This window comes from Macrosteles quadrilineatus, unplaced genomic scaffold (genome assembly GCF_028750875.1).
Source record: "Macrosteles quadrilineatus isolate MER2022 unplaced genomic scaffold, UCM_ALF_1.0 Scaffold_1__1_contigs__length_201487025, whole genome shotgun sequence".
Lineage (NCBI taxonomy): Eukaryota > Metazoa > Arthropoda > Insecta > Hemiptera > Cicadellidae > Macrosteles > Macrosteles quadrilineatus.
Genome location: NW_026542594.1, coordinates 200,366,047 through 200,389,300, shown reverse-complemented (window position 1 = coordinate 200,389,300; position 23,254 = coordinate 200,366,047). Strand labels below are relative to the sequence as shown.

Genomic DNA, 23,254 nt, shown 5'->3' with positions numbered 1-23,254 from the left:
TTTGATCTTTTGATAATGATCAAATAGACAAGCTATTGGCGTAATTGGAATTCTTTCTGTATTTATCTAAAAAAAATAACCAAGTTCAGTACTTTAACACTTCAACACTTTTCGATGAAATGACAACCATACAAGGTAGGTATTTTAAGCCAAGTATGAATGGAGATGAGTGTAGGATGAGTGGCGCGATCTTGTAGTCTTGTTAATGACTAAGGCCGACAAATTAAGTAAAATATAAATTAGTTAAACGTTGTGAACAGTATCTGACACATGTTGATAATTGTTAAAGCTCATTTTGAAATCGAACCCTTTTAGCCACTCATAATTTTCCCAGGCCTCTGGGGACATCAAAACGAAAAAGTAAATCGGTCCCGGGTCCAGGCACGGCCACCTTCAATTCCAGGCCGCAGCCTGGTAGAATTGGTAACGTCGAAGTAGGGTTGTTTAGTGTCAGACGTCCCATAAGATAACATGGGCATGGCAGACAGGTGACATCAGGTCACTAATTCGCACTTTATTGATTTAAATATAAATTTATTAAAATATTGAAAATTAAACATACAGAATGGAAATCAAAACAATGATATGAATTGAAAATCTACATCTTCACATTTGAAGCGAAATCAATATTTTCATAGTGCAGTAACCAAGCTTTCGTAAAAATATACAAATACAATAAACAGCTGCTTCCAAACAAAACAGCTGTTACAACCCTACTTGCGACGTTGCCACTTCGAAGGCCGCGGCCTGGAGTTAAAGGCGGCCGCGGTCTACGGTAAAAGCTTATTTCCTATATGCGAAATTCACATGGAGATTCAAAATTAATGAAACTAAATCTGTTCACCTTGGTCTGATCCTAACGTGTGTAATTTATTTCAGTATGCACACCGTATGTACACCGTCGTATAATAAACTTGTCAAGAAATAATAACCATGTAAGACATAAAACATAAAAAAAACATAAAAAAAGAAGCTTGGCATGTTATTTATTATTTATTGTATTGTTGACGTAGCCTATTGTCCTGTATGAATTGAATGGCCGAATAAATCATTTGAATCATTTTAACGTTGACTAAAAAAAACTCTGGATGTATGAAGAAACTACAGTCACAGTGCTTGCAACTGCTCAACTACTGAAATCATTCCTTCCTATAAAGGAAATTCAATGGTCAAATTCGACATCTGTTTTTACTCTTTTGCCTTTGCCTTTGCACTGCCTCACTGATCGTCTGTTTCTAGTTCTGCTACTGCTACTGTAGTCTTTCTCTTTCTTTAGTCTGCACCTGAACTGCACTCTGTTGTCTGTAGTGTGTAGTGAATAAAAATGTTATGTCAAGTTGAATGTTGATTTTGTTTTGTTGAACTTAGTAGATGGCTGGTGTTGGTAGATAGAGAGGAATGGGCAGTGAATAGTATTTTTGTTATAGGAAATAACCACTTCTTTGCATATAGTTTATAGGTGTACTATTTCAACAATTATAAATATTTAATGGTGTCAATGTCATACTTGTGTCTTGATGGTTGCATTGAAATATTATTGCCAAAGGTGTGGTGATTTGTGTATTCAACAACACAGGCTTTTCCCTCACAAAAAATTGTTGTTTTGATAATTTCTGCCAAAGTTTAAGAAACTCTCAGTTTATTTTTTCCTTAATCAACAACATAAACTTAACTGTCAGTGTATTTTTTGTCTTTTAAATTAGCCTAACTCTTAACATCTGTTTAGCCTAGACCTAGCTATTCTTGGCTTACCTAGAACTATGCCTCCACTAAAAGAAAATGCAAATAATAACAATGTATCTGGAACATCAGTCAAATCAACCTCACCCTCTCCTGCTCAATGGTATACATTATCAAAAAGTAAAGATGGTTCATCTGTAGACAAAGTTTATTCCAATCGATATTTTCCTGTAAAAGTTCTTCAAAATCTTAATAACCTACGACAAAACAGTAGATTTTGTGATGTTTCTATTGTTGCTGGTGGAAATGTGATGAAAGTAAGTATAAATCTAGAATAAATAAGATGTTCTTTAGATAATAATGGGCTGCACTTTACTTTAGGTCCTACACTCATTCGAATGAAAATATCGATTAGGGCCTATTCGATTGTTTCATTCGATATATCGTTTGGTTAGTTAGGTTAGGTGTTAGTATGGTAAATAATTACCAATCAAAGTAGGGCCTACCTACCTACTGTCAAATTTTAAGACCTGACAGAAATCAGGAACAAATTTTGATTGTTTAACTTGGCTGCACTTTAGTTTACGTCCTACACTCACTCGAATGAAAAATATAGATAATTCGATATACCAATTATTTCATTCCGTTAGTTAGGTTAGGTTTCAACCTAACTAACTAAACTTGATACGTCGAATGAAATAATCCTTATCGATCGATATAAGTTAAGTTAAGTATTTATTCCAATTTGTGTAGGACGTGAACTAAAGTGCAGCCTTTATCTTGTTTGGTAAAAGTAGAGGGTACAGTTTCCTAACTGGGCTATGCTAATATCGATTGAAACTATCGATTCGATTAGTAAACTTTCATGCGGTTTTTCACCATCAGCAAGTTTGGTTGGTTAGGTTAGGTTATGATAGTTTACAGTAGACTCCCTCTAGTTCGGCCACCTCGGGACCGGACCACTGGCCGAACGACAAAACGGCCGGACTAACCGGATGTAGTGCATTTTACATCATCAAAATACAAATCATAGTATTGCGCAATCATGATATGTTAAGTCAATAACCTTGGTTCAGTAATAAAAACTGTAACGTTAAAATCACGCTTGCTCAAGCAAAACAAAAATTACACAACACTGAACGTACAACAATAAATCACGTAAAGAACAGAAAAAAATGGTTACTAATCACCCAATCACAAACTGTTTGTGAGATAGCAAACAAGTGCACAGCAGACATCAGTTGTGTAAAGAACTGATGATTGTCAGTGCAAGCGGATAGCTTGACCTTGAAGCTAACGATGGCTATTTCTTTGTTTTGCTTTAATTTATTTTTGTCAAATAAACTGTGGTGTTTCAAAAATAATAATGGGAGAACCTACCGCATAAAAAAATGGTCCGAAATATTTAATTATACACTGCATTTCAACTTATTAGACCGAAGAGAAACTATTTATAAAATGTTCTCGGTATTTTTGAGGTTATGTAACATAGTTTTACATAGGTAGGCTAATATGCAACAATTCACCCATAGAAACACCCGTCAACTAAACTGACATGAATTGTTTACTTCTCTGGCCGGAAACTAAACTTACTTACTTACTTACTGCCGTGGCTCTTGGTACCCAAGGAGGTACTTTGCCTCGCCAACACACTGCCTCCAGACTACACGATCCATTGCTTCATCCTCTCTTCTTCCCATTCTTCTCAGATCTCTTCTCACTTGATCTCTCCACCTCAACTTGGGCCTTCCAGGAGGTCTTCTACCCTCAGGATTGTTGTTTAGGGCGTTTCTCACTAAGGATCCCTCTTCCTTTCTTAACACATGGCCTGCCCATCTCAATCTCCTACTTCTCACCTCAGCCACAATATCTGGGTCCCTGTACAACTCTCTCAACTCCCTGTTGTGCTTAACTCTCCATTCTCCGTTTTCAAAGGTTGGTCCAAAGATTTTCCTTAGAATCTTGTTTTCGAACACTATAAGTCGTTTCTCAGTTCTCTTGCTTATCACCCAATTCTCTGAGCCATATAGTAATACTGGTCTTATATATACGGATTTTAGCTGGTTTTGTATATACGGATTTTAGTTTTCTGTGAGAGTAGGCGAGAACTCAACAATTTGTGGCATGCCGATAAACTTTTATGAGCTGCATTTAATCTTTGCTGAATTTCAGAGTCTTCCTCATTATTATTCGTCAGCATTACTCCTAGGTAAGAGAAATTGTTTACTTTATAAAATTTGTGTCCTTCTATTTCTACATGATTTTTATTATTTAATTGGATAGCTCTTCCACATTCCATTATCTTGGTTTTGTCTACATTGATATTTAAGCCAACTTTTTTAGTGTGGTTTATGAGTTTTGAGACCATAATTTTTAGTTCTTCTTCGTTTTTGGCCACAAGTGCCACATCATCTGCAAATGCCAGGATATTAATGTTGGTTCCCATAGTAATTCCAGCTTCTAGCTTTTGTAATTCTTGTAGAGAGTCTTCCAGAGCTAGGTTGAATAACAATGGGGACAAACCATCTCCTTGTCTCACACCAGTATTTATATCAAAATCCTCTGAGAATTCTCCATTGACTTTAACCTTGCATTTAGATCCTGAAACAGTTGACTTTGATAGATTTATTAACTTTTTAGGTTACTAAATCGGAAACTAAACATTCAAGTTAAATCGTCTCGAAGGCAATTCCCCCCGTGACGATGTGACTTGTCCCCCTGAGACCAGGCCGGACCATCCGGCGGCCGATCCAACCGAAGCCGAACTAGAGGGAGTCTACTGTAATTTTATATTACCAGTAGATATATTAAAAAATATTGATTATTATACAATAATTTCAATTAGATAGTTTCAATCAATATTAGCATAGCCCAGTTAAGAAACTGTACCCAAAGTAGAAAGTGATAAGGTCCTGTTGTACGTGGCCATCACTGAAACCAGACATTCGATAAATGTTTCAACCTAATGATATAATTATGAGTAGGCCTAATATAATGAATTCACGTGATAATGACACATTCAGGTTCATCGCTCAATCTGATTGTAACTTTGTGATATTTTATACCGGTAAGTAAGTTAATAGCCTATGGTTTTTTTCAAGCCTTTTTGAAACTAGCTTTTGAACTTACTTATTACAGTTGATTCTAGTCAAATTTAAGGCTTTTGTGAAATTCACAAATAATTGATAGTTAAATTGAAATATTTTTCTGTATTTTCAGGTCCATCGAGCTATACTGTCTGCAAGCAGTCCTTATTTCCAAGCAATGTTCTCAAATGGTTTGGTTGAAGAACAAAAAGAAACTATAGAACTGCACTCTATCCCTCCTCAGATACTTAATTTATTAGTGGATTTTATTTACACAGGTTTGTAGCTGTAGGCCTACGGTATTCAAATCATAAATTACATGATTTATGTGCATATACAAACTATTTTACAATTTGAGCTTTAAAGGTCACTATACCTTGTAATTAGTAATAGCTTGACTGGCTGGTAGCTGACTGGTTATAGTGCTCGCCTAACAATCAAAAGGTCACTGGTTCGATCCTGAGAATAAGTTCTAGCTTTATGATGGTTCGAAACTGGACCCAGCTGTCCCTGATCATTAAGCTTTAAATAAATGGTTCTGACTATTGAAACAGCTCAGTCAAAAGCTACACAGAACATCTCACACCACTCTAAGCTCATCCTTCACTCATATTTGGGTTAAAATACACACCCAGAGGGCGTCCCCATGTCAATTTATTGATAATTGAATTGATAAATGATAAGACAAAAAATCTTTACCCACTACTGTATGTGCCAGAACTCAAGAAAAACGGATGAAAGCTAAGCCTATGCCTGTGCTGCAACGTCAGCCAAGTTTGAAGAGAACAACAAGGAACTGCTATGTTGGAGCGTTTTGTTTACGGAGGAAAATTGCTTAACCCTCCAAGGGTCACGCGTCAAAAAATAGACGCACAACACACTTTGTGTAGGGTCACGCGTCTAGTTTAAGACGCACAAACATCGTTTACGGCGAAGGCTCTATGACTGACTGAATCGGATTGAACTGGATCGAGTTAGGTATCGTTCTTTTCATTAGATTCTAAGCTTTCTAAAGGTCTGTCTCTAAGCGCTGTTTGTTCTCTGAGCCGATCGTAATTGTTAGCAGACAGCTGACGTGCATATTAGTAAACAGGTTACTTAACCTCGGACCGATGACTGATGTGTTTTATTATGTTTATCATTGTTTTAGTGTTAAAAATCAAAAGTAGTGATATACGTGGTGCATTATAAGAAGATTTAAGTGGTTTTGAAGTACTGGTTGATGATCCTGAAGAAGTAGGTAGTGATATTGATGTAAATTATCAGCCAGATTCCTAGCTATGGTTAGGCTATGCATTCTTAGCTAAACGCTATGTACTGAAATCCGTTTTTCGCTCATAACTTATTTATTTGATAACTTACCTCGCTATATGATTATATATTTGTAATCCTCATTAAATTTAGAACAAAGTGGCTATTTTCAAATATTTATAGGCCTATAATTTATACAATTTCATTGAGCGCGAACGTATTTTTTTTTTGAAAATTTTCGAAATTATATTTTTTTTTACCTAAAAAATTTTTTTTGAAAAAATGTTCCTTATGTTTTATATATAATATTGAAGCCCATGATTTTCCAAACAAAATGGTATATAGAACATTAGAATTAACATTGTTTTAAGCTTCTCAGATCCGTTTTAATAAAACCTTACAAAGGGGCCAAAAATAGGTGGACATTAAGGCCTAAACTATGGACCTTTGGAGGGTTAATTTTTTTTTTTTAAGAGGTTGGCTGCCTCTTTTAACCTTGCATTTGCCTGTCCACATAGACTAAGCGCCCGTGCTTGGATCGTTTACAGCAAAGCAAGGAGTGAGCCGGTACAGTACAAAGGTGAACTGTACTGATAAAATGTTATCGGTAGTGACCAGGATCCGAACCCACGACATCGCTGCCTTGGGCCCGAAGTCCGCGACGCTACCGACTGAGCCACCGACTCACTAAATGGCATAACTGTACGCTTTTAGCTCCGCATCATAGCTCTATATTATGTTGTATGGGAAATATACTTGTGACGAGCAAGGAAGAGCCCGAGCCCAGTGTTGGACTTGGCCCTAGATAAAAAGCAAAGGCTAGTGGACGACACTTTGAGTGTACCATTGTATGTTTCCTTCCTACCTTACTGTCAAAAAGAGATGAAATTCTCAAATGAACACATATAATTTTCGTCACTACTTATTCAGTTGTAGAGTCGTTCTTTAGCCGATCTTTATTCATACTTTTTCATATATTTTTATCATTTAGGTGCGCCTACTATTATACCCTACCTATTCATAATAAAATCCTTAAAAACCCTATCATAAAGACTTCTTAACCGAAAAATGATCTTTAAATGTTGCAGGAGAGATAACCATAAACCAAGATAACGTTCAAGACTTGATAGTAGCAGCTGACATGTTGGAACTTAACGAGGTGGTGCTGGGCTGTACAGAGTTCCTGAAGCAAGAACTTCACCACACAAACGCTATTGGAATTTACAGGTGAACCTAACGATATGTTTTTCAATATTTATTTACCTTTATATGTTACCCTCCTCTTCTTGATCTAAAAACATTAGTAATGGTTTACTAGGCCTGTAGTTTTTTCTCTGTTCAGACATATGGCATTAAAAGAGTGTCTTTTTGTCCGAAAAAGGGCTCTGCATATCCGGTTTACCAACACTCCGTTGATAGAGGAGTCTTCCAGGTCCAAAATTTGTTATCAATGCCCTCAATGAGCAATAACGTCAGCAGTTATTCATCTGAATGATATTCCAACGGTTGGTCAATGTCATAGATTAGATATTCAACTAAACATCATCGTCTGACACACTTTGAAATGAATGTAAATATTTCTGGACCCCTCTTCTATAATAAGGTTCCTGAAGAAATAAAACAGAACAGTGCGGTTCTAAAGGTGTTGGGAAACATAAATAAGCATTTTTTTTTTAAATCTAAGATAGCCTATTTTTTTAAAATTATTTTTATGTTCTGATATCAAGTTAAATCAACTAGCCTAAAGAAGAAATAAAAATCTATGTTTAAGTGTGTGGTAAATAAAAAAATATCCATCAACATCTTTGTTAAAATATTATCAGCTGCTTAAAGACTAATAGGAAACAGCAAATGTTCTATTGGTCGCAATGCAACCAACTACTAATCAATATTCTTAAATTACACTTCCCCTCTCAATACTGTTAACATGAAGCCTTACCTAGTAATAGATCAGATTTCTTTCTTACTCAAGGCTATTATTAGTTTATGTATTGCATGTGATTGCAACTTTCTAATGGTTTTAGTTACTTGTAAACAGTTTGTATGCATTTTTCAAACAAAAGCACTTTAATTTTACTGAGGATGTTTAATGATGATCCATATTGCCTTGTTTATTAAATTACACTATTAGGTTTTTTTATGTTTATGCAAAGTGTGTGTATCCCCTTTATATTTCTACTAGCTGCTTTGCCCCGTTTAACTTCTTAATTTTCAAGATGATCTCGTTCGCATGGCTCAATCACGTCCTGGTTGAAGTTCGTTCGCTACGCTCACTCACCTTTAGGTTGGAGCTCGTTCGCTGCGCTCACTTGCCTTCAGGTTAGCTCGTTTGCTACGCTCACTTGCCTTCAGGTTAGCTCGTTCGCTACGCTAACTCGCCTCCAGGTTGAAGTTCGTTCGCTACGCTCACTCACCTTTTGGTTGCAAATTAGCTGTTGTCATAAATGTAAAAGAAATAATAGTGCTGCACCCTGTTGGTAATCCTTGTAACTTTAATGCTATTGAACATCATAGAACAGAACCAACTTGTTTAATTGAAACAGCTGTTAAGATTCATTAATTCCATTTCTCATAAGGTTAACATGGGAAACTCCAGAGCCACTGGGGCGGAGCTGATTGGACGGATCACGAAATTGATGGTGTATAAACCTATTCCATGAAATTCTACACGTATGTACCTTCGTGGCAATCGGTTCAGCGGTGTCTGAGTTTATCACTGCCAAACAAATATATATATATACAAACATCCTCTTTTATACTTACAGATTCATTTTTTAATGAAAAAAAAATAGTTGTTAGGGCCTACATGATTATTAATAGGGCCTACATGGAAATTAATAAGTACGGTACAACTGTTTACAGAAATGTTTTGTTACTTTTTTCTTACTGCGAAGGATTCACCTATTGGGTCTGATGATGATTGGAGTGTCCAATCGAAATCGATCACCACTTACCTTTTTTTTTTGTATATTTACCGTCTTGTGAGTAACAGTGTAAGCGTAAATATATGTTTTAAGTGTTATAAGACGTTTCTTTTATTTACTTTCCGTAAATTTAATAACACGTACAATGCTGATCAAGAAGTTATTTAGTAAAACTATCAGCATAATTTTCGGGAATGGGGGTTTTATGGGGTTAAAATTGAATTTTCATATTTTTGACCCCCGAAACATGAGATTTTGTAATTTATTTCTAATTCATTATGTAGAGCTTACAAGGAAATAATTTATTATTTTGAATTGCTGACCTTCCCTTAACACGTTCGCTACTGAGTGTCGCATATATGCGACGCCGCGGTCATTGCCACAGACCGAGGTATACATTTGAATCTTACACATAGACCGGCTGTCACTTGGATAACAGTACACACAGACCACGGGCGAAAACCTGTAAAACAATGATCATTTACATTGTAATACGCTACAATCGTGTTTGTAAATAAATTATTCTTGTTTTTTTGTATTTTTTATAACCTTTAGTAATGTCGCATATTTGCGACGCCCGGTCTACAGCGAAGACAATAGTGAAAATTATCATAGTTTTCTTGAAATAGACTAAACGTCGCATATATGCGACAGTTCATTTTTTTGTGTTTTAAGGTGAAAGTAAGTAAACAAATTAACAGATTATTCAAGAACAGTTTATAACTGAACAAATATAAAAGCTACATAGGATAATACAGCATACATACTGCATACATACATACAGTGATGCAGAAAAGTAAAGACCAGTTTTTCCAACTATTATATGACGTCACCAATCATCATATTCACAGACCAAGCGACGCAGTTGTGCGTCAGACATCTCTGTAGACCACTGCAGGGAATTCAGTGCCTTCAAATAGACCATTACAAAGATATAAGCATTTTAATAACATTAGAACCCCGACGCAAATATGCGTCGGCAGTCTATTTTAATGTGACTAGCATATATGCGACGGCAGTCTATGGGTGGAAACCGGCCGTCGCATATGTGCGTCGCTGGTCCATGTGAATGAAAAATTTCGTGTTATTGCAGTAGCGAACGTGTTAAGCAGCAAACCCAAGTATTTGTTTAATTGAGACTGAATCTGTAATGGAGTTATTCAAGTGAATGTCCAATCAGATAATTGGGAATACGCTTAGTCTGCAGGCATGCTGCGGCAGGGGTATTTATCATCCACAACTTGGTATTGTTGCAGGTTTGCAGACGCGCACAACTGTGGTGACATGCGAGCAACATCTTTAGACTACATACAGAACCACTTTCCACACATCTGTTTGGAGGAGGAGTTCCTTGATTTGCCCAAGGATCAGCTGGTGTTTTTCCTTTCCAGTGAATTGCTTAGGGTGGACAGTGAATACCAGGTATTCCGTTATTTATTTTAGTTACTAGTTGTTTACTACGCTGGTTGTCTGATCAATTAGTTTGCCGCGTAATTCTTGTGGGAAATCCATAACTGATTTTAATATACTGTAGTTGCTGATATGTTTTGTTGTGATAAAAAATAATGTAAGTTTTATTATTAATTACGGTACCTTTCTTAGTTGCCTTCTTGAGCTATTTCTTAAGATCAGATCCAAATTTTACAATGCCGACGCAATTGGGTCTTTATTTTAAGGCGAATATAAGTGTACAATCAGTGTTGAATGAAGATTTTAAAAAGGACAAGCTTTGTTACCGACTAAGTGCTGATAGTCGTTTAGGCCTATGCAATTGACTCGTTCTCTCTCTCTCTCTCCCTCCCCCCCTCTCTCTCTCTCTCTCTCTCTGTTACATCAGCTGGTCTACCTTTAATAATGCAGAACAGGGTATCATTTATTAACACGTTGACTGCGCGCGCCGACTTTACAGGCGCTCCCCAGTGGCGGGCGAAGCCCCGGCGCGCAACCGAATCAGCGAACGCAATTGGCATTCAAATATTTCAGTCTGACGAATCACAAAAGAGCAGTGGTGACTGTGCTGCGTTACCCCGAGAGTGGATGTAGTTCACTGAAACACCCAAAGGTAGCAGCACTGCACGGATCCGTATCCAGTGTCTTTGTAATGTGGGTTGAAGAGAAAAAATCCCCGAAACCGGGACAAAAGCATTGCCAGACAGGATTTTACGGGAAATTTTAGTACCAACCTACACCAAAGTAAAGCTCGCATTCTAAGCTGGCAGGCTGGCAACGATTATTACTTACCTTTTTACCTTTTTGGCTATAAATAAACTATCTCGTCAGTCTTATACACAACATGGACTACACTTTAACAAGCAAGGCAAATTAATAATATCAAAAATGATTAAAGAAATATTTGTTCCAAGGATTAAAACTGTTGTTGGTTCTAAAGAACAAACACAGTCTGCTTACATAAAAAACAATAATATTAATGTCATTGAAGCTAACATGTGGGAAGTGATTAATGCTAAAAAAAAGCCCCTACCACAGCATTTGCGCATACCATATCAAGAGATATACAACACTACAGAAACATGTCTGCTGGTGTAGCGGTTGTGTTTCGTAAGGTATTTGGTAGGCCTAAGGACACAGACTTCATCAACACAAGATTGACTAGCCAGACTGAATCAGGGGGTGCCACAGTCTACAGTCTTGTCTCAAAGGAAGAATATAGAGGAAAGCCAACACTACCAACGTATGATGAGGCGTTTGAACACTTGATTGAGGATTTTAAAGTAAAGCAATTTGATACTTTAATATGTTCTCCTATGGGCTGTGTGCGTGACTTAATACCTCTCAACCACTTTGCAAAAAATATTGTAAAGCTGCACAAAGTGACTAATGCTACGATATATGTAGTGTCCTGTGATCAACCAGCTGCTCAGCGAAAATTATGGAATGGACTATCACATACTGCATTTCTGGATCAGCTAAGGAAGACAATAGACAGTTGCTGTTGTGAAATTGATGCCCCAAACATTCTAACTGATGCTTGCATCAACTCGCCTGCTTCACCTTCAGAGGATCTGCAGTCTTTGGAGATCTCACGGGGCTCTGGTAACTCAACAAACACAACTAAGATGGTTTCGTCTGATTGTAAAGCACCTGGAGCTGACGGCCAACTTACAAACCAGATGTCAACACATGGTGAAGAAGTTAAAGTGGTGCCCGGCGACCTCACATACTGTGAGGCGTTAAAGCAGAGCAGTGATAAAAGTGTCATGAGTGATAGTTTAAATACAAGCAATAGTTTAAATACAAGCAATAGTTATAGTTCGACCCAGTCCCCTTCAACTAATCAACCACACCGGATCCTTCCTGACCCTAAACCGGATTTAAACTCTTCGCCGACAGTTTTCAAGGATCCAGACTAAAGTTTAAAAATCAAAACTCAACAAATAGCAACAAAATAAACACATTTTCAATTTTTCATCAAAATATTCAACATTTAAATTCCCGGAAAGAACCATTAGAAGTTGTTTTAGAAGAAATTAAACCCAATATAATTGTTTTGACCGAACACAACATGAAAGAATATGAAATAGAAAGATTTAATTTAACTAACTTTTCTGTTACTTTTGCATACTCTCGTACAACCACCTCTGGCGGTGGCGTGATGATTCTGTCGGAGAAGAGTTTGAACTCAAAACCCCTAACCTTAAAAAAAGTTGATGAACTGACCGAGGACAAGCTTTTTGAGTGTTGTCTGGCTAAATATAGAATAAAAAAATGGTCTTTTGTGCTGGTAGGAGTTTACAGAAAACCTCAATTACAAACATTAGAATTTTTAAGTAGATTAGATAGGTTAATTGAACTTTTAGTTTCTTTAAAAGACGAAGTAAATTTTGTTATTGCTGGAGATTTTAACCTTAATGTATTAATTACAACAAATGAAGTTCAAACTTTCAAAAACATCCTAAGAAGCTACAATTTTAATTATTTAGTAAATTTTCCTACAAGGGTAACCAGTAATACTGCCACAGCTATAGATAATATTTTGACAAATATAGATAAGTCATTGACACATGTTACTGGAATCATAACATCTCTTTCCGATCATGATGGACAAATTTTAGAACTAACATTACCCAAATCTAAGAAATTAAATTTGCCCAGTGAATATGTTGAATGTAGAGATTTTTCAGATAATAATATGAATATTTTTAAAAATATTCTTTCCTATGAAAACTGGCTTCCATTATATTTATCGAAAGTAGAGAATAAGTTTGATGTATTTAACAACATTTTTCAATATAATTTTAATTTAGTTTTTCCAAAAAAGAAAATCAAAAGATACTTGTATAAAAGGAAAAGTAACTGGATTACTAAAGAGCTGATGATGGAGAAAAAGGATATAGTTGAACTATCAAAATATGCTAGACTTAGTGGTAATGTTGATATAATTAATTACTGTAAATTAAAAGATAGAGATTACAAGAATAAACTTGTTAAGGCTAAGAAAACTTTTTATGATACAAAAATTAACAAATCTGAAAATGTCTGCAAGAATACCTGGGAGATAATAAATGAAGAGACAGGAAAAAATGTTAATAGCTCAAGAGGAGCAATCAATGTAATAAAAATAGATGGTGAAGCTGTATGTGATCCTCTGAGCATCTCAAACTTGTTTAATTACTACTATATCAATGTAATAGATGATCTTGTTCAGGATACCTCAAATAATTCAACGTTGCCCAATGGAATAAATTTACAGGACAACATAAATCATATTAAAATCTTGAATCCTTTTAAATCTAAACCAGTTGATGAAGCAGAGATTGAAAAAATTATTTTGTCCTTAAAAAATAAGTTATCAAGTGGCCACGATGAAGTTCCTTTAAAGTTAATTAAAAATACAGTAAAACCCTTGTTAAAGCCATTAGTTCACTTAGTTAACAGTTCCTTAATAACCGGAGTTTTTCCTCAAAGTTTAAAAATGTCCAAAGTAGTGCCCATTTTTAAGAAGGGTGAAAAAACTGAAAGAAGTAATTACCGTCCTGTTTCTGTCTTACCTGCTATTTCAAAAATATATGAGCGGGTGATGTATAATAGATTGTTTGAGCATTTACAAAATAATAACCTTTTAGACGAAGAACAGCATGGTTTCCAAAAAGGAAAATCAACCACTTCAGCTCTGCTGAGGTTTGCGGAAACAATAATTGAATCTATTGACAAGGGGGATAAGGTAGCCAGTGTCTTCATGGATTTGTCAAAAGCATTTGACAGCGTGTCTCATGAAATACTACTTAAGAAGCTTAAAGTTTTGGGCCTGCCAGATGTTCCTTTAAAATGGTTTAGATCATACCTCTCCGATAGATCTCAGTATGTTGAAATAGTTTCAAAAAAAGGAAACCAAGTCGTAAAAAATAAATCACAAACATTAAAAATTAAACATGGAGTTCCTCAGGGATCTATTTTAGGACCATTATTATTTCTCTGCTATGTCCGTGGAATGCCCTCAATTTTAAAATCAAACATAGAAGCCAAAAGCCAGTTACTATTGTACGCAGACGATTCAAACCTAATTATTTCAGCTAAAAATTACCAAAATCTTGAACTGGCCTGTAATGAAAATTTGAGTAAAGTTCAATCATATTTTCTTAAAAATAAACTTTTTTTAAACTGTCAAAAAACCAACCAAATCGTTTTTTCAGCCTCACAAAGAAAAGAAACAATAGAACCAAACATCCTGGTTGGAAACGAAAAAATAGAAAATCTAAAGCATACTAAATTTTTAGGGCTTTACGTAGACACATATTTTAAATGGGATTATCATACACAATTCATAACACAAAAAATTTCTTCAGGGTTATATGTTTTGAGGCGTATGTCACTATTATGTAGCCTGGACACCCTAAAATCAATATATTTTGCCCATATACATTCCCATCTGTCTTATGGTCTGGCAATCTATGGAGGAACGTCTAAACAAAATTTAGATACAGTTCTGAAACTCCAAAAAAAAGCTATAAGAATCATGTTATACTTGGACAAACGAATAACTGTGAAGGATAAATTTTCAAAACTACATATTTTGACTGTCTATGATCAGTATATAGTAGAATGTATTATGTGTGTCAAAAATCAACTACACAATTTGGAAATTAGAAAAAATGTCCATTCATATGACACTAGAAATAAGAATGATATAAATTTATCAAAACATAACCTCAGCTTCTTTGAAAAAAAGGGAACCTTTATGGGATCAAAATTTTTAAACCATCTTCCTACAAAATTAAAAAGTAAAATAAACCAAAATAATTTCAAAAAACTAGTTAAGAATCATCTGTTGCAAACGAGTTATTATTCATTTGAAGAGTTTTTTCAATGTAAAAACGACTAAATAAATAAGGTTGAGGTGCTCTGATGGAAAAAAATAAAAAAATGAAACTGTATGCGGTTCTTACTTTTCTGTAAATCGAAATCAAAATGCATACAAATTAGTTATAGTCTGACACTATTCATGTATGTACATACAATATGAATAAAGAATTTTTGATTTGATTTGATTATAACGTCTCCGTCTGAGGCTAAGCTCACACTGACTCAATATATTTCTGTTGGTCTGGTGCCGACTTTAGTCGGCGCGCGCCACCTGGGAGCGCTGGTGACGCCGACTAAAGTCGGCACGCGCAGTCAACGTGTTAAAAGCCCAATGGCCAAGGCCAGCTGTTAAAAATATTTTTACTTTTCTCAGGAATTAATTAGAAACCTTGTGATTATCAGGCGAGCACTATATCCAATCAGAACCCAGCTTTATTTATTCATCATGCTTTCTTTGTAACCTATTTATATGCGTTAGGGAATAGAATTTAGATGTACCAGTTTAAGGTCAAAATCCACAGCTGAGGTAACAAGAACACATGTGATTCTTTTAGAGTTTCACTGAAAACAATTTTGAGTAAGTAATTACCTCAACTTTTGTTTCTAGGTGTTCCAAGCAGCTTTGAGGTGGATCTCGCACGATGTTACGCAACGTAAACGCTACATTTTCGAACTGCTGAAACACGTTAGGTTGCCCCTGCTATCTGTGTGCCTTCTAGAGAAGACCATCACCGAGTGTACGGATACTAGCTTGAAGGTAACGTTGGAATTACAACCTTGATAACAAGAATCATTGACAAGACTATAGTTTGAATTCCGTGATAATGAAAGTTCTTTTCAAATTTCTTGGGTTGTTACGAAGGTTTTCGCAGCCTGTGCCAGATACCGATGACTTTGGCATTAACTTATACTTAGGATGTTACTTTACACTTAAGAGTAAAGATAGTCTGGCAGTGAATTGTCGTATTGAGTAACCTAGTGCCATTGTCAGTGTTCCCTAGACTGTGCACCAACTAAGATATCTTTGTCGTCAGAGGGTCTAATATAACTAACAGTTTCCTCTGTTCCACTCAGATTGCACTGCGTAGTGTCCACAATGACCTGTTGACTCGCAAGGGTAACCTAGTGCCATTGTCAGTGTTCCCTATACTGTGTACCAACAAAGATATCTTTGTCATCGGAGGGTCTAATATAACTAACAGTTTCCTCTGTTCCACTCAGATTGCACTGCGTAGTGTCCACAACGACCTGTTGACTCGCAAGGGTAACCTAGTGCCGCTGTCGGTGTTCCCTCGACTTTGCGCCAAGAAGGATATCTTTGTCATCGGAGGGTCCAAGAGAGAACTTATGAGTGCTTGGACACGATCTTGCGAGTGCACATTCGAGTCTGTCGAGCGCTTCGATACGTTCAGAAGGTAAGGATTGTTTTGCCTTTGTTTCTTCATTATTACTTAGTGCACTAAGACTTGTAGTAATGGGTACGCAGAATCATTGTATACTGAAGTATATATCTTACATATATAGACCAGTTGTAATCTTTTTTTCTTATACAACAAATCTTAGTCGAGTGAAACACTTACAGGGTGCGTTAGACGGAAAACTCCTTTATCTCCCTTAGTTTTTGTTTGTGAAATAGTAGCACTTTTATTTTGACAAGTGATTGCTGGATTCCGCAAAATCACAAGGATGTTAAGTGACATAATTTAAATTTGGTTTCAAATAGTTTATTCAATTCAGCAACAGGATATAAATAGTACAAGGTGAAGGTGATCTGTAACAAACGTTGGACTAGCTTTAACGTTTTTTTCTTGGTCCAAGCCAATTCTAGGGATTTAGCTATTTTTTTCTAGCAACAGTGAAGCTGTGATTAACCAGAACATTGGGAAAAAGACATTTTAGGATAACTTTAGGATAAGTCTGGATCTTCTTGACACTAGAATGTTCACAGGAGGTGGTATCAGGCAGCTCCTATGGGGATTGGTCGTATTCTGCCCGGCGTCGCAGCGTTGAATGGTAGAATCTACGTGGTGGGAGGAGAACAAGAATCTCAGATACTTGCCAACGGAGAAGTCTACGACCCTTCGGAAGACTCGTGGACGCCAGTCGCTAGCATGGTTAGTTGTAGTGTTATTTTCTTACACCCCTATATCAGTGAGGTTAATTATTCCTAAAGCTTAGTCAAAATTGGTCTGGGCCATCTGTATGTTCTCAGGTAACACTGAACTCTTTTCAAGGATGTCTATAGATCCCGGATATCCCTGATCTCCCAGATAAGTTTATTTCACTTTGTTTAGGATGTACCAGAGTATCCATAAAAGGTTTATTTTTGTAACTTACTATAATTTTGACCATGAAAGTAGGCCTGATTATTTTGTATATTCAAAGACACTGTTCTGTTACTAGGTGGTGCCCAGATGTGAGTTTGGTCTGTGCGCTCTCGGAGGGGAACTTTACGCAGTCGGAGGTTGGGTCGGCGAGGATATCGGTGGTTCAATCGAAAGGTTAGTAAACAATTAGAATTAGATATTAATTTAAAATTTTACATAACTTATTTAACTATATGAATATTCAGGTGTGTTTTTGGGAAGACGAGCGATCAGAAGACAGGTTAGATACAAAATCTTACTTATCTTTTAATAAAATGAATATATGTTTTATTACCTAGCGCTTAGATTTTTGTTATCTTATCGGTTGTTGACCAAAACTGACATTTTCTGTCCTTTTCTCAATTTTAGTTTTTTTGCTTAACACCAGTAACAAATAACGACCCATCCCTATCAACCTTCATAGTATGATAAACGATAAGAGAAAATTTAAATAGTAGTAAATTCTATCTGCTAGGCTTATTAAAATTACAGTAAATATATATAGCTACAGCTAATCCAACAGATGTCCATTTTAATATGAAATGAAAAAATAACTTTGATACATATGATATAAAAAGCCATTGGTATTTCTTCTGATTGTTCCAGTGAAACTGTTTGACTGATGTTCCGTTGTTGTGTAGGTATGATCCATCATTGGACGAGTGGATGCTGCACGGTGAACTGCCCGAACCTAGATTCAGCATGGGAGTCGTCTCTTACGAAGGTTGGTAGAATTGAATACTGAAAGAGAACTAATATGATTGGTGGTTTTCTTTTAAGTTTCACGTTTTTCACAGCACAAAATTATTATTGAATTTCTCTTAGTTTACAAATTAATTGCTTTATGTAATGAAAAAAAAAACTGAAGTAGTTGTAAAAGGGAAATAGTAAATTTAACATTTAATATATTTTTCTTCTTCCAGGACTGATATATATTGTAGGAGGCTGTACGCACAGTAGAAGACATTTACAAGTAAGTGAACATCTAAGGCTAGACTTAATTTTTTTTTTTTAACTCATCTACCCAAAAAAACTTACAATTAAAGAAGAAATTGACAAAATGTAGGTTTTGTTCAATGTGAGAGCTTTAGAAGGTTAACCTTGTACTTACTTACTGCTATGGCCACTTGTACCCAAGCAGGTACTTGGCTTCGCCAACTCGTTGTCGCCAGTTCTCTCGGTCCTCTGAATCTTCCTCTACTAGTCTCATCTCTTCCATATCCTCCGGACTTGTTCCCACCACCTAGCACTAGGTTAACCTCAATGCTGATTATAGATGGAATTTAGAAAAAGGTTTGAAACTATTCTATAATCTATTTCTCTTCTGGTAGCTTTATAGTATAACTAGCTGTACCCGCGGGCTTTGCCCCGTTTAACTTCATAAGTGAGCTCGTCCCCATGGCTCAATCACGTTCTACTTGAAGTTTGTTCGCTACGCTCACTCACTTTTAGGTTGGAGCTCGTTCGCTGCGCTCACTTGCCTTCAGGTTAGCTCGTTCGCTACGCTAACTCGCCTCCAGGTTGAAGTTCGTTCGCTACGCTCACTCACCTTTTGGTTGCAAATTAGCTGTTGTCATAAATGTAAAAGAAATAATAGTGCTGCACCCTGTTGGTAATCCTTGTAACTTAAATGCTATTGAACATCATAGAACAGAACCAACTTGTTTAATTGAAACAGCTGTTAAGATTCATTAATTCAATTTAAATATGACTACTCAGAAGGTTAACATGGGAAACTCCAGAGCCACTGGGGCGGAGCCCGAGAGTCCGATCAGAATAAAAACAGCTTAGTTTTCCTATTTAATGCCTAACGAATCAGTGTACCAAATTTCAGCCTCCTAGGTAAATAGGAAGTGGGAGAATTAGTGATGAGTGAGTGAGTGAGTCAGTCAGTCAGTGAGGGCTTTGCCTTTTATATATTTAGATTACGGCAAAAGGCCAAGAAGAAGTTGTTCACAGTACAAACATGATAGTAACAAGGTTTGGCAAGCATCGCACAGGATTTCATACGAGTACCATAAACTCATATTTTTCGGACTAGTAACACAACATACTATTCTAGTCTACAAAGAGTATGGTGACCAGCTGATTACTTTGCGGTTTGATAAAGTCTAAATTATCTTTCATGTTCCAGGACCTGTTGTGTTTCAACGTAGTGACGGGAGAGTGGCAGAATCTCGCGCCGATGTTAGTCCCCAGATCTCAGATGGGGGTGGCTGTGTTAGATGGATATCTTTACGTCGTCGGAGGAACCAACAAACAGAACGAAGTGTTGCACAGTGTGGAACGATATTCGTTTGAACAGGTCTGTTTGCCGATTGTTGTCGTTGGCTTCGCCGATTGATTGATTATATTTGTGAACCCGGTGCAAGTTGAGTATAGTTTAAACTTTCTCCATGTTTGCGTCCAATTAAATCAGCTGATATTAATAGGTTCTATTGGATTGATAATATTACTTTAATTCACAAGAGATTTCTTGTATCTGGTTTTGGCTTGAGTGTATCTTTTCTTCATAACATCGAATGTTATACACTACAATTCAGTACCCATTTAGATAGAATGACTTATTTTGAGTTACAGCAAATGTTATGAGCTATGACCAACAACTTGGTCAGCAAAAAAAAATAAGGTAGAAAATATAATTTTAGACACTAGCCCATTTTGTGACTGGCTCACACAAGACACTACCATGTTTTTTTTTACTAAGAAATAGGTGACATCTAGTCCGTATAAATGGGATGTCTCCTTCTGTATCCAATAGCCAATGCCTATAGCCAATGTTTACTGTTCTAGGACAAGTGGTGTGAGGTTGCTCCAATGAAGGTCGGCCGAGCAAGCCCTGCCGTGGCGGCTGCGGATAGTCTACTCTACGTTATTGGAGGTAACTAACGCCACTGTGGAGATTTTTTTACATAAGAGTAGTCATAGAGGAAACATCCAATGTTACACTGAAATGGTGTCTAGAACTAGTTGCTGGTGTCTAGGGCAAAGAGGTTAAATGTACCTTGTATGCCTTAGCCGGCCCGAGGTTTGCACGTGGTGCGGTATGGATCCGTTAGACAATCCCGCCCCTCCTCCCTTCCTTGTGTGGGGTTTTTCCTCTTTCTTGCACCCCCTAACAAACCTAATACCTGTTACGCCCCTGGGCTCGGGCCCATTTACCAAAGCGATCCTGCGTCTTAAGGTCTTTTGGATTGTTCAGAGGATTACTAATTTCCGGTTGAGCGACTCATTGTCAAATCTGACATCCAATTAAAGTGTGTATATCCAATAAACGTCTTCGTTTATACACTGTCTCCCCATCCCTATTGACAAATAAATACATATCTTGCATTGGTTCTCCAGGTGACCAGACTCACGAGGTGAACTTCTACCGAGCTCAGATCACAATCGCGGACGTTGAATGCTACGATCCCCTCTCAAACAGCTGGACGGACTGTCCGCCCCTACCGGAGAGTCGAAGCGAGGCCGGAGCAGTTGTTATTTGATAGGCTAACACCAAAAAACTTTGCAGACTGAGTGTACATAGGTGCGAATGAGAGTGTGTTAATTTATTGTCGTTGAGGGGAAGCCAAAGATTATGTAAATGTTATGCTTTGTTGTCTTTTGTTAAAATACTCAAATTTTAAAAGACATGCCTATAAAAAAGTATGACATCGTCACTTTAGCTTCTAAATTCTTAGGGATCACAACGTCGATATGCCAAATTTATCTCACGGTTAAGTTGTGGTTTAGAATGAAATAAGCTTAATTTAGTCATGCTACCGCCAGATTGTGCTGATGTAGGGTACCTACTGATTTCTTCCTTTTACATCGACTCAAATGATAATAGTTTTGCAAACAATAGCTTTTTCACATCATTGTATCGAGAAACTAAAGCACAAAATATAACTCTGTAAGTAGTACACTCTACGAGGCACTTATTCAAATAGGCCTATGTTGTTGGATAAAAAACTGGTTATAAATTTTCTACCTCATTTTTTGTTGCTGAGATATAGGATGTGACATGAAAGATTATATAGCTTTAGAATAAGTTATCCTACTAGTTTGACTTGGTTTAAAAATCTGCATGCGACAGAAATAAGTATTTTACTTCAGCACAATCTGTTGGTGATTCACTTCAACTTTTATTTTTATATTGATGACAACCTTCATCAAGATGGAGTGCCTAGTTGTATTGATAGTCAAAGGTTACACTCTTTTATAACTGCTTACTGTCAGTTGTAACCAAGATGTGCTAGACAAATGTCATCCAGTTCAGTCATGTGTTAGACAAACTTAAAACAAACGTGTAAGTATCCAATCATATCATAGCATTTTAAAGTAAACCGCAAGTCTATTGGTATGATGGGAATTCTTTCTTGGGTTGAAAACGGTATTACAATTTGCACATGTAATGAGGACCTCGGCTTCTAGTTAGCCGTGCTTTTGTTATACGTTTATTTGTGTAACTTATTTTTAAACCTTGTCTTTGACACAGGAAAACGTCGTAAACAGTATAGGCTGTTTAGTCTAATGCAAAACTGATAGAAGTTTTGTAAATTCCCTCTCTATCGAATAAACTGAGATTGCAATTGGCAGTAAGCAGTTTTAGTAGGTATATTTGCCAGCAGTCTGCAATTTTCTCTAGATTTAAACAAATTCTTCATACATGAGCTCAAAACACGATCGTTCCAAAAATTGCTAGTGTATTACAAAATGAATGATATTACAGTACATGTTATTTCTGTGTTAATATGATCTTTAGTCCTTAAAATTTCTAAAACACCATTCATACTTAAATTAAAGGTATTTAGTTGTACTTGTCCTATTGAATAATTTATTTACAAACAAAAACTGAAGAATGGTGTGTTAACAATTTAACTTTTTTGTTACAAAAATAATTTAAAAAGTAATAAAATCTATTTACTGCACACTATCAATTCTACCATTATCATTATCATTAATCTGTATTGATCTTTTATCCAGAATGGTTTAAGACCAAAATATTAATACATATTTTATCTGTCTGACGATTTCCGTCCAATTCTGAATAAAATAAAGCTACGTAAATGATTGGTTAATGAAGAAACATGTTTTAAATTTTCTGTTGTAATACTTGAAATATTTTTTTTCTTTGGGAACACAAACTTAACCCAAATAACTTCTAGATTATTGGTAAGAAATTAATTTTCTTCAAACAAATTACAAACATTTATCACCCAGTTTCAAAGTTATCCAGTTAACAGTTTAATATAGTTTGTTGTACCAATTAATTAACTTTGTAATTTTAGACCACAGCTAATTTTATCACAAACATCGTATGTACAATCATCACTAAACTTTGTCAATTCATAATATTTTGTGGACGTAACTTTGTAAAATAGACTCAATAATCAGGAAACATTTGCATGATATCAGTTAATATTTCTATTTGTAATTGTAAAACATGGTTTGAATTCTATTTTTGGTGACTACTTTATTATAACATTTTCAAATACTATTTCAACGTCACATCCAGCAATATAGAACAATATTTCTGTCCTAGCTTTTAAGTCTTAATTTTTTACATTTAATTATTACTGGTTGATTATTCTTAGATTTTGTATATTTTGTTGATTGTGATATATATTATATAATACCGTAT

The 23,254-nt window shown here is 36.1% G+C and overlaps 1 protein-coding gene across 1 annotated transcript; it reads left to right on the top strand.

Annotated features, from left to right (window-relative positions):
- The first annotated feature begins 1,386 nt into the window (after positions 1-1,386).
- LOC128994220 (actin-binding protein IPP-like) lies at positions 1,387-22,469 on the top strand. Its single transcript, XM_054418605.1, has 13 exons — positions 1,387-1,997; positions 4,900-5,044; positions 7,106-7,244; positions 10,198-10,363; positions 15,870-16,019; positions 16,484-16,677; positions 17,211-17,376; positions 17,666-17,763; positions 18,270-18,352; positions 18,552-18,601; positions 19,763-19,933; positions 20,422-20,509; positions 20,974-22,469. The coding sequence occupies exons 1-13, from the start codon at positions 1,761-1,763 to the stop codon at positions 21,114-21,116; spliced, it is 1,830 nt and encodes a 609-aa protein (XP_054274580.1). The 5' UTR covers positions 1,387-1,760; the 3' UTR covers positions 21,117-22,469.
- Positions 22,470-23,254: the final 785 nt, after the last annotated feature.

Coding starts and splice junctions, on each gene's coding strand:
- LOC128994220 (XM_054418605.1), top strand. CDS start 1,761: ATGCCTCCACTAAAAGAAAATGCAAATAATAACAATGTATCTGGAACA. Junction 10,364..15,869: donor GGGTGGACAGTGAATACCAG/GTATTCCGTTAT, acceptor TTTTGTTTCTAG/GTGTTCCAAGCAGCTTTGAG. Junction 20,510..20,973: donor TCTACTCTACGTTATTGGAG/GTAACTAACGCC, acceptor TTGGTTCTCCAG/GTGACCAGACTCACGAGGTG.